The sequence below is a fragment of the Fukomys damarensis genome, unplaced genomic scaffold, assembly GCF_012274545.1.
Source record: "Fukomys damarensis isolate Sample0158 unplaced genomic scaffold, DMR_v1.0_HiC HiC_scaffold_22, whole genome shotgun sequence".
Lineage (NCBI taxonomy): Eukaryota > Metazoa > Chordata > Mammalia > Rodentia > Bathyergidae > Fukomys > Fukomys damarensis.
In genome coordinates this window covers 625,937-640,602 of record NW_022900934.1, presented here as the reverse complement: position 1 = coordinate 640,602, position 14,666 = coordinate 625,937, and the positions used below count along the sequence as shown (strand labels likewise).

The window sequence follows — 14,666 nt, the reverse complement described above, 5'->3', positions numbered from 1 at the left end:
GTGCTAGAGTAGGACACCAGCAATTGTGTAATTGTTTAGAATTTGTAGAAATAGTTTGTCCTTGGTTTCCTTTTCTTTGATTCTGTGTCTTTCTTTTTCTGTTAATGTATGAATTGGTAATTTGTGATCTGGATCATTTTGGAGGCAGGGAGGGAGCTCCAGGCAGACGTGCTAGTGGACTCCCCACCACAGGGGCCGGAGAGGTTCTTTGCCCCTCTGGTATCTGTTTATGGGGAGGGAAGTTAATTTTTTTTCTCCTCCTCAAGACCCTCTGGTCGAGAGTGTTGTTCTGGTACTGGTTTTGGAAGAGGAAATTAAGGAGATTCCCCAACAGAGTCCCTGGTTCTTCTTTCGGTTTGGTTTTCATAAGTCTTTGTCTTACATTGTTTGGCCTCTTTTGCTCCAGCCTAGGAGTTGCTCAAACTTCTGCTCTGCAACAGTCAGCTGTTAATGAAAACTATTTAGTTCTGGTAACACTTCTTGTGCATTGTTTTATACTGCAATTATAGGGTTAACTTGCTCTTTTAGGTTAATACTGTTCTATTGGCAGCCAGTCAAATTTTAAGATATAACAATCTAAAAGCAGTAAAAGGACACTTTAAGCTGAAGTTTGTTATAGAAGGTTCATAATAAATGAGATAGAAAAATATTAGGAAAGCTATAAGTAAGAGTTGTACTTTTTACATGAAAGGTTTTTGTATGTTCATCTTGTCTTTACCTAAGTATGTAGAGAATGTTTATGGAAAGGATTTATTTATGCTTGCTTGTTGATTTCAAGTCTGTTATGAAAGGTTTACATTTAGAGTCAAGAAGAGTTTTCATTCCTTTAACCCTAATTCTACAAGAGATCTTTGTTAATTTTGATCTGCAAAAATTTTGACTAGTAGTAACTAAAAGATTTTATAATTAAATTGGCCAAAACCATCTGAGTGCACTCTGGTTTAAATTGTCTTATGTGTCTGTCTATTGTCTATCTTAAATGTTCAAAGATGTTTGTATGTTCTTGATCAAAATGACGTCAAATACAAATAGATTGTTGATTTCTACAATCTGGCTTTATAGGATCAAATAAAAAACTTAAAAGATAATTAAATATAACCTTTAAGTTTGGATACGCTCCTGTTGGTAAATACAGAAGCAGCTGCTCAGAATTTATTCTGATCTTTGTTCACTAGTGGGAGCCCAAATACTTTTCATAGCCTTATAAAAAGATATGCCTTGTTAAATATGTTGTTAAAAATGTTTAACTTGGTTATCATCAAAGGTCTGAATTCTAAATATGTTACTGTAATATGTTTATGATGGTTATCTTCAAAATATAATATTTTCTGAAAAAAAAGAAAAGATCCTACTGATACAAAGCTACATTACAGGACATAAGATTTCATATAAGTATAATAATTATTACTGCTACTTTTCCGGTATACAAAATGTATTCATGTTGTTTGATTATGCAGGTTTTCCAACATATTGTTTGTGATAATAACCTTTTGATCCAGGAATTCTCCCCTGTTCCTCACCATTAAAGGTACAGCTACAAAAAATAAAAAAGGGGAAATTGTACCCCTTTTCACCCAGAAATGATTTAAATCATGCTACCTATATTTTAAATTTTTTACAACTTGATTAGCATGTCCATTTGGAAGCAGAAAGATTCTGGAAACCACAAAGTTCTCCATATACCTTGGTAAAATGGAGAGATCCCTTAACTGGTCAATGGTATGGACCTGACCCCATTTTAATATGGGGCTGAGGATATGTTTGTGTTTTCTCACAGGAACACGATGGAGCTCGATTGTTACCAGAGAGATTGGTTCATCATGTGGATCAACAAATCTACACAGTATCATGGGACAGTAACCTCCACAATCATTACATTTATGTGAAGAAGAAACAAAAATAAGCAGTACTATTTTATGGAAGAGGTGTTATGTTACTATAGCTCAAGAAAGATCATTTAATGACACATCTCAAATGTTTTTGGACTAATCACTCGGACTTAAGCTTGTCTGCAGGACTTTGGTGGACAGATTCAGGTTTTCCTCAAACCAACATTTGGATCTCAAACCAACATTTGGAAACTTGTTGCTGTATCAGGAGAAATATGTTTATGGTCAGATGTCAAAGTTACTAGCCTTAGTTTCAATGTTTTTAACATAGGGACCTTTAATATGAGAAATACCATAAATACTGTGTTATCGCAAGTCAAAGAACAAAATAAAAAGATAATGTCTTGTGTTAATGCTCCTTATATGTTATTGGTAAGACATAGAGATTGTTTATGAAACTGATAATGAATATAACAGCCGTTTTAATTATAAATTGACCAATTGTATATTCTCAAAAATGATGACTTCCTTTCATTCTGTGATGGTTTTGAGACAACCTCTCTTTGTTATGATACCTGTTCAACTTAATGAAACCTGGTATGTAGATCAAGGATTATGAATGTTTATGGTAATTGAGAAAGCATTAAGTAGACAAAAAAAGTGATGGGATTAGTTATCATGGGGATTGTAGCCCTTATTACTGTAATAGCTACAGCCACAACAAAGCAGTTGCTTTGGCACAAGAAATTCGGGATGCTTAATATGTTAATGTTTTAGCTAAAAATGTGACTCATACTGTAACTATTCAAGTAGATTTCGATCAAAGATTAGAACAAAAGATAAATGCATTATATGATGAAGTTACTCTTATGGTAGAAGAAATACGGGTGCCGAAAGTTTGTTCTCGATTGATGTGTCACCCTGGTTATCAATGGATTTGTGTAACCAATAAGCTATATAATGATTCCATCTATGATTGGAGTAAAATACAAAGGCATTTGAAAGGTATTTGGTAAAATCAAAATACCTCCCTAGACTTAATAGTTACATCAAGATATTTTGGATCTACAGAGTGCCCCTTCCTTAAAGTTTGATGTGGCACAAGCTGCTCAGTGTTTTATCAATCAGCTAAAAGAGGTCTTATCCTCCATGGCATCAGTCACCCAATTTTTAGGTCCTGTTATTGCGATTGAGATAAGAGTATGTCTACGATGTGTTATATTACCCATATTAGTATGCATGGTGAGTTCATCTTTGATGAACACAGCAGGAAAGATTCATGGCTTACAATTGCACATTAAGCCTCCCATACCTACAGTCTAACCCCTGCAGAGGCTGGTAGTCAAAGACGGGTAAGAGAAGTGTAGAGAAATATCCAACCTAAAACAGAGCATGAATATCAAAATTCTCATGGCTTGATGACGGGAAAGAGATTTCTCTGGACATTTCTCACCTAAGACAGGCGCAGTCTTTTTGCTGAGCTGGGAAAGTTCCTGCTCTAAATATAAGAAAAAGGGGGATATGTGGGAGCCCAGCCATGGCCCTCTAGGAATTTGACATTTAAAAGGAAACTTCTTCACCTCTACACTCAAGGCATTGATACAATCTGTGTAACATTCTAGGACTCTGCTTGTTAAACTTGTTGCTGCAATGGGAGAAACTCAAAGAGACAGCCATAGATCTGATGTTCTTTGTAAAGAGTCAGAAAATCCGGTCTTTGCATAAAAGATACAAATAGTTGCATGGTGCTTCCTGTTGATGTGAACCTATAAAAGGAGCTGTTTCTGTGAAATAAATCAGACTTCTCTTGGTCTCCACTCAGGCTTGAGTGTTCTTTCCTTTCTCAATCCTCACTCCCCAACTCAGGCATGTTCGTGTTGTGATGGCTGTACCGCCACAGTAGTGAGCATTTGCCTGGCATGTGCAAGGCCCTGGGCTCAATCCCCAGTAAAAACAAAACATAAAAGTATAAAAAAATGAAAGACTACTGTGATTCTTTTGTACAGTTAAATAAATTCACAATACTCTTAACTTATGTGTTAATTCTGTTTTACAGAATTATGCTTTATTTTTGCAAAGGTCTGGTCATTAATCAAGATTATTTAATGTATACTGTGTTCATAGAAAGCTTTATTAGATGTGGTATACCTAAATTATTTTTTATTTTGCCAAAATATGTAAACTAATTCTGCATGTATCCAATTCATGTTTTTCCAGAGAAATCTGTTTTCAGTTATGTGTGATTTTAGTGTGTTTAAATAAACTGTATCCTAGTAAAAAAAAAAAACAACAACATACAAACAAATAAAAAAACAAACCACACACAAAATACAACAACAACAAAAAAAAACTCCCCAGACAGAAAGACAACCTTTAAGACAAATCCTTTAAGACAAATCTGTCTTGGAGCCAGAGTGGATTCCTTCTCCCAAGGAGGCACATGTGGCCCATTCTCTCTTGCAGAAAGGTCCAGCCAGAGGGGATGGCATTCCAGCTCCCTGGCACTGGACCCACACTGCAGGCTGAAAAATGCCCCATCCTTCACGGCCCCTCCCAGCAAGAGGGGTGTTCCCTACTCTTAAGCCCACCTGACTCAGGCTGATCTCTGTACTGGGAAATTAATCCAGGGCCTTCTGAGCTATATGCTCAGCCCTTTTAAAAATTTTTATTTTGAGAGCCAGGAATGTAGCTCAGTAGCACTGCTCCTGCCTCACAAGCACAAGGTCATGAGTTCAATCCCCAGTATAAAAAAAAAATTATTTTGAGATAGGGTCTCACTAAGTTGCTCACCCAAGCTCAAACTTGTGGTCCTCCTGCCTCAGCCTTCCAGCTATTTACAGCTTGTGAACAGCTCTGACCAACTGGAAAGATGGGGCCTTGCAATGCCCACTCTCGCTGCTGGAAGCTTCTACCACAAGGACAGCACAGTCTGCTATTGTGGTGAATGAGAGCCACGCAAAGCCATGTATGGAGTGGGGCCACACAGACAATCAGCCAGGCTGAAGCCAATCCACCAACAGCAGAAATGATGAGTACTTAGTAGCTTTAAGGCACTAAGTTTTGCAGTGGTTTATTATGCAGCAAAAATGACTAACAGGCCAGGCATGGTGGTACACACCTGTAATCCCAGCACTCAGGGGGCTAAGGCGGGAGGATCACCAAGAGTTTGAGGTCAGCCAAGGATACAAAGTGAGTTCAAGGCCAATCTGAACTACATAGTGAGACCCTGTCTCAAAAAACCAAAACAACAACAAAAAAGACTAGCACAGGGATTATTCCAGTGGAGATGCTATGATCTCACAAGCAGCAAAGCAGGAAAAGGACAGGAAACAGGTGTTGCTGCCGTGTTATGTGTGGCAGAGGAGCAATCCTATGCCTCAGCAATCTAGACGGTGGAGAACACACTGAAGAACATGTGTGTCTCTCAAGGAGCATGTCAGCCAGAACGTACAAAGTGCCGTGGGCTTCTGTGAAGTCAGATGATCATTCTTTCAGCACTTCCAGGGGTGGAAGGGTCTCACACCTGCAGCTTTTGTTGACAACAACCGTTAGAGTGAAAAATGGCATCAGAACACATCAAACTCATGCACAGCTGTGAAGGCCTTCGTTCAACCTCGGTGAGTTCTGCCATGAAGACAGAGAGGCCCATTTTCACAGACTCTGCCACATGGCTTTGAGCAGGACCATCCACCTGTCATGAGGAGGTAGAAGGAATGTAGCTTTTACTGCACAGGTCTCTGGATCTAGAGTTGCTTCACCTGCACCCAAACCTGAGATGGCCTGCAAAGCCAAGACTGGGAGATAGAGCCACTGTGGGGTCCTGGGCAGTGCTGGGGGACAGAAGTGACAGTGCCAAGCTGGGTGCAGTGGTGCATGCCTGTAATTCCAGCACTTGAGAGACTGAGGCAGGAGGATCGCAAGTGTGAGTCCACTCTGGGATAATCAGAGAAACCTTGCCTTAAAATAAAAAATAAAAAAATAAGTAGTGCTGGGGAGGTAGCTCAGTGCAAAGGCCCTGGATTCAATCCCCAATACTGAAAGGAAAAAAAAAATAGGGAAAGAAAAGAAACAAGAAAGGAAGGAAAAGAGAAGAGAAGAAAAGTGATTGTGCTAGACTGCAGAAAGGCTACAGCATCTTGCAACCGTCCTTATCTAGAGACAGTGTTGTCCATCCTTAGCCTTTGAGTGGCCATGTGACACAATTACCAGGTGGCAAGACACCTACCCATCTGAGTCTGCAGCTGTATGAGAAGATATGAGTTCAACAAGATTCCTAGAAAGGACAATGCTGAAGGTCCTTGGTGTGGGGCTGAATCACATCACCCTGCAGCAGCAGGCCATAGTGCTGTGGCTTCAGCTAGGAAGACTCCGACATGGAGCTGGCCCTCCCCTGAGGGGTGACACTAAAGCTAGAAGGCATGGCAGTGACCCCAGGGTACCGAGAAGAAGCCACATGGCTTTTCTAACCTGGTGTCATTTTGCCACATTGTTCATAGGTCACCCCAAATCTGAGCAAGACTTGGGCACTGCTTCTGGGTGGGAGTATAGGGAGGTAACAGCAGAGTATGTGGACAGGAGATGTCAGAAAATGGTGTGCCCACAACACATGCACAGAAAACATCTAAGCTAGATGCCAGGAGACAAAGATCAAATCCCATTGGAAGCTCTGACTCAGAAGCCTGTTCCCATCAACAGAGTCTTGTGCTGTGTCTACGAAGCAAATAAGATCATAGAATCTTACAGTCTAGCACCTTCCTCTAAAAAGTCCTATCAGCCAGAAGCAGTGGTACATTCTATAATACCAGCTACTCAGGAGGCTAAGGCAGGAGGATTTTAAGTTTGAAGTCAACCTAGAAAATCCGGAGAGATCCTGGTGATCAACATCCTGGAGTGACCACATGCGGCCTGGCGTTCTCATGTTTACTGGCGCCCAATTGCCATGCTTTAGCCACTGACACAATCAGAAAAGGTCTAAACATACACAGGTGTCCCCGGGAAGGGGGGACAGCTATTCGAGTGAGTGGCCAGGAGCACCTGCCACCCTCGGGTGCAGATGGCCTGTGGCGCAGGCCAACCCTGTCACAGCACCTGTCAGGGCTGGGGCTTTAATGAAGGTTGTGTTGAAGGAAATAAATGTTAAAGGGGTGAGGATACAGCCCAGTACTACAGTGCTTGTCAAGAATGCTTGATGTCCTGGATTCAACTTCAATACTGGAAAAAAATTAAAAGTTCTCTGTCATACAGTGAAGAGTCACAAGTGACCACTATTCTATGATAAGCTGAGGTAGTGTCAAGTCCAGTGACTCAAGTCCTTCTCGGGAGAAAGAGCAAGGATTCATGTAGCCCCTCTGTTCAGGGCTTCTTGCTTCCCCTCATCCTACCTCTTGCCAAGGGCAGAAGCTACTTTGCCCCCTCCTGATAATTCTGCCTACAAAGATGGTAAAAATCAGGCAGCAGTTTGGTCAGATTTAAGGTTTTTGGCCAAATTATACTCAATTCCAATGTCTAGTAGAAGAGAGGAAGTCAGTATGGTAGCACATGCCTGTAATCCCAGCACTTTGGGAGGCTAGGGCAGGAAGATCAGAAGTTGGAGCCTAAACTAGGCAACTTAGCAAGACTGTCTCAAAATAAAAAAGGGGGGAAAATGAAGACAAAATTCATTTTCACAAGAAATGTCAAGAAAGTCACTGGCTCTTCAATTTCATTCCTTAAAAGAAGTCCCCAATCTTCCACACTATTCTATTTATTGAAAGAGAAATAATCATGGTTTTGGAAATCACACAGCCGTGCTGCAGCAGAAGCAGAGGCATCACCCAGAGTTTAAAGCTGATCTTCTCATTTGATGCAGTTTGCTCTTCATCCTGTACTTAAGAGATGCCAAGTCCAGCCTGAGAATAATCATACATGAGGAAATTCTGATACTTACACCTAAACATGGCAATCAGCTGTGGCACAGATAATTCAACCTGACCCCAGCATGGTTCTTGGCAGAACCAAGTCTCAGTCCTTACCCATGAGAAGCCAGATTTGTTGTCACCAGCACTGTCTTCACCTCCTCCACACCACTGCCATCAACTGCAGTGTCTGGAGTTGTCACAACCACCACTTCCTCCATATGGACACTCACATCCGGGGTTGCCATGGCTCCACAGAAGAGGGCACCAGTGGCTAGGAGTATCACTCCTCCAGGGTCCCAAGTTCTGGAAAAAACAAAGCAACATAAAGGTTACAACATAGCAAATGGCTCTTTCAATATCATCAAAAATCCTCATCCAAGTTCCTGTCTACTACTCTGACAAGAAGGTGCACCCTGAGGCTCTGGGTCTCAGAGTGGCTTTAGGTAGCAAGACCACCATGTTTCCCTCTAAATGAGCCAACTACTCCCCAAGAAGGCACAGCACAGCTCACTCCATGAGAGCTTGACAGTTCTGAGGCAGCAGGAAGAATGGGGCAGGAGACCAGAATGGCAGGTAGGACTTCTTTGAAGATAAGTTTTCTAGTGGCTACTTTTCCCACTAGATATCCTGGCTAAACTCAAAGGCAGAATGAAAGCTCAAGATTAAACATGGATACAAACAGAAAGAACTCAAGAAGGCTCTGTGGTCTAAGAAAAGAGAAGAGAAACTTAGAGAAGACAGGAAGAAAGGTTCACCAATTTCCTCATTTGTAGTGGTGTCTGGGTGATGTAAGCTGTTATGGTTTAGATAGACAAGTTTTCCCAAAAGTCTTTGTTCAGAGGTGGGGCTTTTGGAAACTGATGAGATAATGGGTGTGCTACATTTATTAGTGAATTAGTCTATCAATGAGTTCACAGATACTTGACTTTGCTATTTGGAGTTGCAGCCTCGTCAGAGAAGGCTAGACTCTGGGGGTATAACCTAGAAGGGCATATTCTTGTTCCAGATCCTCTTCTCGTTCTGCTTTCTGGTCTCCATGCAGTGAACAGCTTTATTTTACCGAGCTCTTTTCCCATGCCATTTCTGCCTCAGAGTCTGCTTACCATGGACTGAGGCCACTGAAACTATGACCCAAAGTAAACCTGCCCTTTTTTAAATTGTGGGTATTTGGCATTTCATTACAGTGATGGGAAAGTCACCAATACAAAAATCAGTACCAGGAGTGGGGTTGTTGCTGTGACTCTATCTAACCATGTGGTTCAAAAGCCTTTGGAACTCATTTGTAGACGTCTACGAAGGTTTGGCAATGCTGCTTGAAGAAGCCTTAGAATGCTGTGAGTACAGTAAGCAGTGCTTGGTGGTGATTCTAGTTGAAGTGAAGAAGGCTAGAATATTGCTAGTTAAGGCCAGGCCCATGAGGTTTCAGATGAGCATGAAGAATGTACTGGAAACTGGACTAGAGACCATGTGTGTTTCATTCAAACAAAAAACTTGTCTACATTTGCCTTTGATTAGTACCACTCATACCCAGAGTGGGGCTTCTATTATCCACATTCTTCATCCCAGTATCACACCCTTAATCCTCATTCACACACCTTCATTCAGCCACCTTTAAAACTTCCCTCCTATGAGTGCGTGAGGCTTTGGGAGGATATCTAGATACAAACCATAACATGCACTAATTGATCTGGTAGAGGAAATTTTAAGGCAGCCCAACATTCAGGCTGTGCCATGGGTATTGCTAGCTGCTTTCAACCAGATTTACAGTGAGAATCAGAACCAAAAAGTAGAACCAAATAATTGAAGAGTTTGCAGTTCACCAGAAAGGAAGTTCCTGAAAAGTTGGGGTCATGGAGAGTGCCATTACTGAAAAGATTAGCATTGAAAAAAGCCAAGTACTTTGCCTCTGGACAATAGGAAAGATGGTCTGAGGACATCTCAGGAATTGGCCAGACCCTATACTTTGCAGGCTCAAGGGTATAAAGTAAACTCATTTGAAAGATTTTGGTTTAATAGATAGTCCCAAGGTATCCTCTTCAAGAAGAACCACCTAGGGAACTGGTTCTCTGGAGATTCATTTCATCTTGCTCAGCTAGCCAGGCACTCAGAGGCTGCTGCAGCTGTGATTCAAGGGGGTCTGGCTACTGCACAAGCTGGTGGTAGACCTTGGCATCGTCCATGTGGTACTGATTTTTTAGGTATACAGAATGCAAGAATTGTTTGATCACAGAGGCTTCCGCCCAGATTTTACAAGAAGGCAAAAATGTGTGACAGGATCACAGTCCCTGCCAGATGTCCTTGAGAGGGTAATATTTGAAGCCAAGGTGCAGAAGGAAGTTGGAGATGCCAGGAACATGAATCATCTGCTGAGAAAAGCTACAGATAGTGAGTGAAGCCAGTCCAAATGAGAAGTTGTATGAACTACAACCAGCAATGTCAAAAGGGTAAGTCTACCTAATCCCTTTGGAATTCCTATCTTACCACAACTTTTCCAAATGCTGGACGTGGAGCTATAGGATTCAGAATTTGTATTGCTAGGTTTCTGTCTTGATTTGGTCTGATTTCTTTCTGTTCCTCTCCTCCCCTTCCAGAATGAGAATATTTACTCTATGCCACTGTATATTTGAAGTTCTTACTTTCTTTTTTATTTTATAGGGGCTCAGAGCTGAAAATTTGCCTTGAGTCTCAGAAGAGACTTTGTGTTGAGGTCTCCTTGTAGAGGAGGGGACTCGGAGAGACGACTGCAGACACAACGAATGACCAAAAGCTGATGGCTAATGGAAAAGTTTATTTTTAACACCGGGTGTTATATACTAGTTTCAAGGCCACACCACAGGCATGATCTCAGCAATTGGCAATAAATCTCAATCACAAGGAGGCATGGGTAAGATAAACAATCAGTCACAAAAAGTGACAAGCAGATATACATTGTTTAAGCTAAGAATATAACATCAATAAGACAACATCTGTTTATGACTAGAAGGGAGTGTAAAATGGGAACAAGAGCAAACACAGAGTTCAGGGCGTTGTTTGTAGGTCAAGGGATTTGGCGCCAGCACGTTGCCTTTGGGCTTCCTATGCCCTGGTGAGAACCAGCATTTTGGGGCTCAGGGTCAGCACTTAGGCCGCCCGTCCTCTCATGCCCCAACAATTTCGGACTTGTATTTTTCAGCAATGCTGTAATTATTAACACTTTGGCAATTCTTAAGAGATGGACTAAATGCATTTTACATAATATGAGACATAAGCCTTTGGTAGGGGAAAGGGGCAGAATGCTATAGCTTAGATCTAAAATGTTCCCTAAAAATCTTGTGTGTGGAAGGCTCCTATAAGATGATTAGATCATGGGGACACTATATTCATCAGTGAATCTGTGAATCCCCTGCTTGAACACTGTAATGGTAGTAGTGGCCTGGCAAGCACCAAAACTCAGAGGGGAACCTCCCTCCTGACTAGAGGATGGAATCCCAACATCGTGGGGGCCATGCTGTCTCATTCTCCATCTTCTTCACCAGGCCTGGACCAGATTTAGTTAAGCAATGTCACAGAACACACAACTGCACCAAGCTTCTAACTAAAGAACAAGAAAAGGGCCCTGGAGTCAGTATGGGTCCCCTATGGATGTGGTGGGTGTGCAAGCTGAGTGCACACAGCTGCATGGGAATGACTACAATATCCCAAGACAGTCCACATGTGAACATAGCTCTATATGGCAAACCAAAGCTTTGAGAACTCATCTATGGGTAGGCCACTGTTCAGCAGCAGACCAGGCCCCAGATAGTGCCAAACTGGCAGAATCAGGAAAACTGAAGCAGTTCTGAAAACTGACCTGATCACAGCCAAAGAGGGGATTCAAAACACAAAGCCTAAGAGCTGGGCGTGGTGGCACATGCCTGTAATTCCAGCACTCGGGAGGCTGAGGCTGGAGGATCACTGTGAGTTCCAGACCAGCCTGGGGGAAACATAGTGAGTTCCAGGTCAGTCTCAACTATATAGTGAGACCCTGTCTCAAAAAAACCCAAACAAACAAACAAAAAAAACACACACAGCCTAAAGTACCACATTATGTTCCTGCTGCACTTTTTGTGAGACTGAAACATGGCCCAAACCTCACAGTATAACCAAAGTATCCAGAATATAATCCAGAATTACTTGATATACAAAGAGTAGGAAAAATCTTATTAACTGTCAAGGGGGAAAAAAATGTTAAGAAAAGTTTACTTCGAGGTGACTGCAGGAGTGAATAGAGACTTGTAGGCAGACAACTATTACATCACTCCCAAAGGTAAGCCAAGCATGCCCAAGCAAATAGAAAGGCTGTAGCACAGAACCAAAAGCTATCATCAAATGAAAATCTGAAAATCAAAAATTACAACCACAAAGGCTAGGGATTATAGCTCACATACAATGCCTGCCTAGCACGTAAAAGGCATAAAGTACAAACATCAGCACTACAAAAAATACTAATAAAAATTATATACATATCATAATATTCAAATTAAAGATTACTGATTGGCTCCATATAGCATGGAGATGAGATGACAGAAAGGAGCCAGGAAACAGTGATGACCAGGCGTGGTGGTGCATGCCTGTAATTCTAGCTATTCAAGAGGCCAAGGCAAAAGTTTGAATTTGAGGGAAGCTCCAGCAGCACAACAATATATCATCAAAGAGAAAGAGACAGGCAGAAAGAGTGAGAAAGACAAACAGGGGCAGAGACAGAAAAACAGGAATTATGCAATTTGAGCAGCAGAGATTGGAAAGCAACTGCACAGAGCTTCAGTTCAGGAGCAGCAAGACTGCATGGTTGAACATGTATATCACTAGAGTCCCACAGGACAGATGGGAAAAATATGTGAAGAAATAATTGCTGAACACTTCTCAAATATAGTTAATGACAAAAACATTTCACATTCAGGAAACTTATCAAGGGCCAGGCATGGTTGCACACGCCTATAATCCAGCACTGGGGAGGCTAAGGCAGGAAGACTGCTGTGAGTTCAAGGACAACCTGAACTGCGTAGCAAGACCATCTCAACAAACCAAAAATCAAAAAAGCTTATCAAATCTACAGTAGGCATGCCTACATCATAATATAGTGGAAAACCAAAGACACACTAAAGAATCTCAAAACAGGTTTAAAACAAAAAAAAACTAAGCATTAGCCTGGGAAAGTAGGCCTGTAATACCAGCTATCCAGACGACTGAGGCAAGAGGATCACAAATTCAAGGTTAGCCCCAGCAACTCAGGAAGAGCTTTCCTCAAAATACAATTTTATTTTTTTCATTGAGTTTATTGGTACTTTTAAAATATACAGTACAGTTACATTTATCATTGGGATCTTGTACCTTTAAATGACAGATTCAAAGTAAAATTTTAAAAGGCATGGGGATGTAGGTCAGTGGTAGAGTGCTTGCCTAGCATGTGCAGAGCCCTGGGCTCAATCCCCAGTAGAAAGAAAGAAAGAAAAGAAATGAAAGAAAGGAAGAAAGAAAGGAAGGAAGGGGTGGGGGAAGAAATAGGGAAATAGAGAGAGAGAGAGGAAGGAAGGAAGGAAAGAGGAAGAAAAGCAAGTGTAGGTTTCTCACTAGAAACCACAGAAGGCAGGAAAACAATACTTTTAATGAGCTGAAAAAAATGACTGTTCAATCCCAAGCACTACAAAGGCGGGAAAAAAAGGCACAGTGGCCTACACCTATAATCCCAGCTGCTTGGGAAGATGAAGGAGGAGGATCACAAGTTCAAGGCCAGCATGGGCAATTTAGCCAGACTGTGTCTCAAAATTAAACAAAACAAAACAGTTGGGGATGTATATCAGTGGTAAAGTGTGCCTGGATTCAATTCCCAGTACTGGGAGGAAAAAGAAAGAGACAGACAGAGAAAGAGACATAGGATTCTAGAGACAAAGGATATTATCCCCAGAAGACCATTCAGAAATGAAAGCAAGGACAAGACATTTTCAGGTGGAAAAGAAAAGGGGGGTGGGGTTTGGTCACAAACAGACTTACTGTAAAAGAAAAGGGAAGGGAAATTCTTCAAAAAGAAAAATTATACCAGATGGAAAGGGGGAACCTAGAACTTAAGGAATAAAAAAGGAACAATTCAAATAGTAAATGTAATAAACTGTTTTCATTATTTTTTTAAGTGGAAGCCAGGGCCTCTCTTATGCTAGGCAGCTAGGCAAGCATTCCAGCTACCTAGCTACTTGTTTGTTTGCAACAAGAGCTCATGAATTGCCCAAACTGGCCTCAAATTTACAAACTCCTGCCTGAGGCTCAGGAGAAACTAGGCTTACCAGATGTCTACCAACGTGCCTGGCTTATTTTCTTCTTAAGTTCTTTAAATATGTGTAACAGTTGAAAGCAAATATTATGCTTTCTACTAAGAGTTTCTTTTTTTCTTTGCAGTACTAGGGATTGAACCCAGGGCACTCTACACTGATCTATATCCCTGGCTTTTATGTTTTTTTAATTTTAATTTTTTAAAATTTTGAGACAGGGTCTAGCTAAATTGCCCAGGCCGGCCTTGAACTTGGGATCTTCCTCTTCAGCCTCCTGGGTACTGGAACTACAAACAAGCACCAGCATGAACAGCACCAGTGAGATTTTCTACACACGTAGCAAGAGAACAACCATGACCTGAAAGAGTGGTGCAGGCCTGTTGGTGCCCTGCTTCTCCCCTCCTTGTGTTGTGGTAGTACACTAAGCAGACTGCAAAAAATTCAGCCCTTTGACAGATGAATAGGCAAACTGTTTACATTCCAAACAACAAAGTTTTGGGAATAAAAACAAATGAGTGATCAAAGCACCAAAAGATAGAGAAGATAGGTAAACATATATTATTAAGTCACAGAAGCCAGTTTTAAGTGCCCTACGCTGTACGACTTTGCTTTGTGACATTCGGAAGAGGCAAACTATGATGACAAAAAAGAGCTCTGAT

At 41.4% G+C, this 14,666-nt stretch overlaps 1 protein-coding gene across 1 annotated transcript in view; it reads right to left on the bottom strand.

The window, feature by feature from the left end:
• Positions 1–14,666, bottom strand: part of Gmeb2 (glucocorticoid modulatory element binding protein 2) — a 39,085-nt gene that overhangs the window by 21,225 nt on the left and 3,194 nt on the right. The window contains exon 2 of the mRNA XM_033767119.1: positions 7,841–8,029. Coding sequence (XP_033623010.1) covers positions 7,841–7,971 — 131 coding nt within the window. The 5' untranslated portion in view covers positions 7,972–8,029. The remainder of the gene's footprint in view (positions 1–7,840; positions 8,030–14,666) is intronic.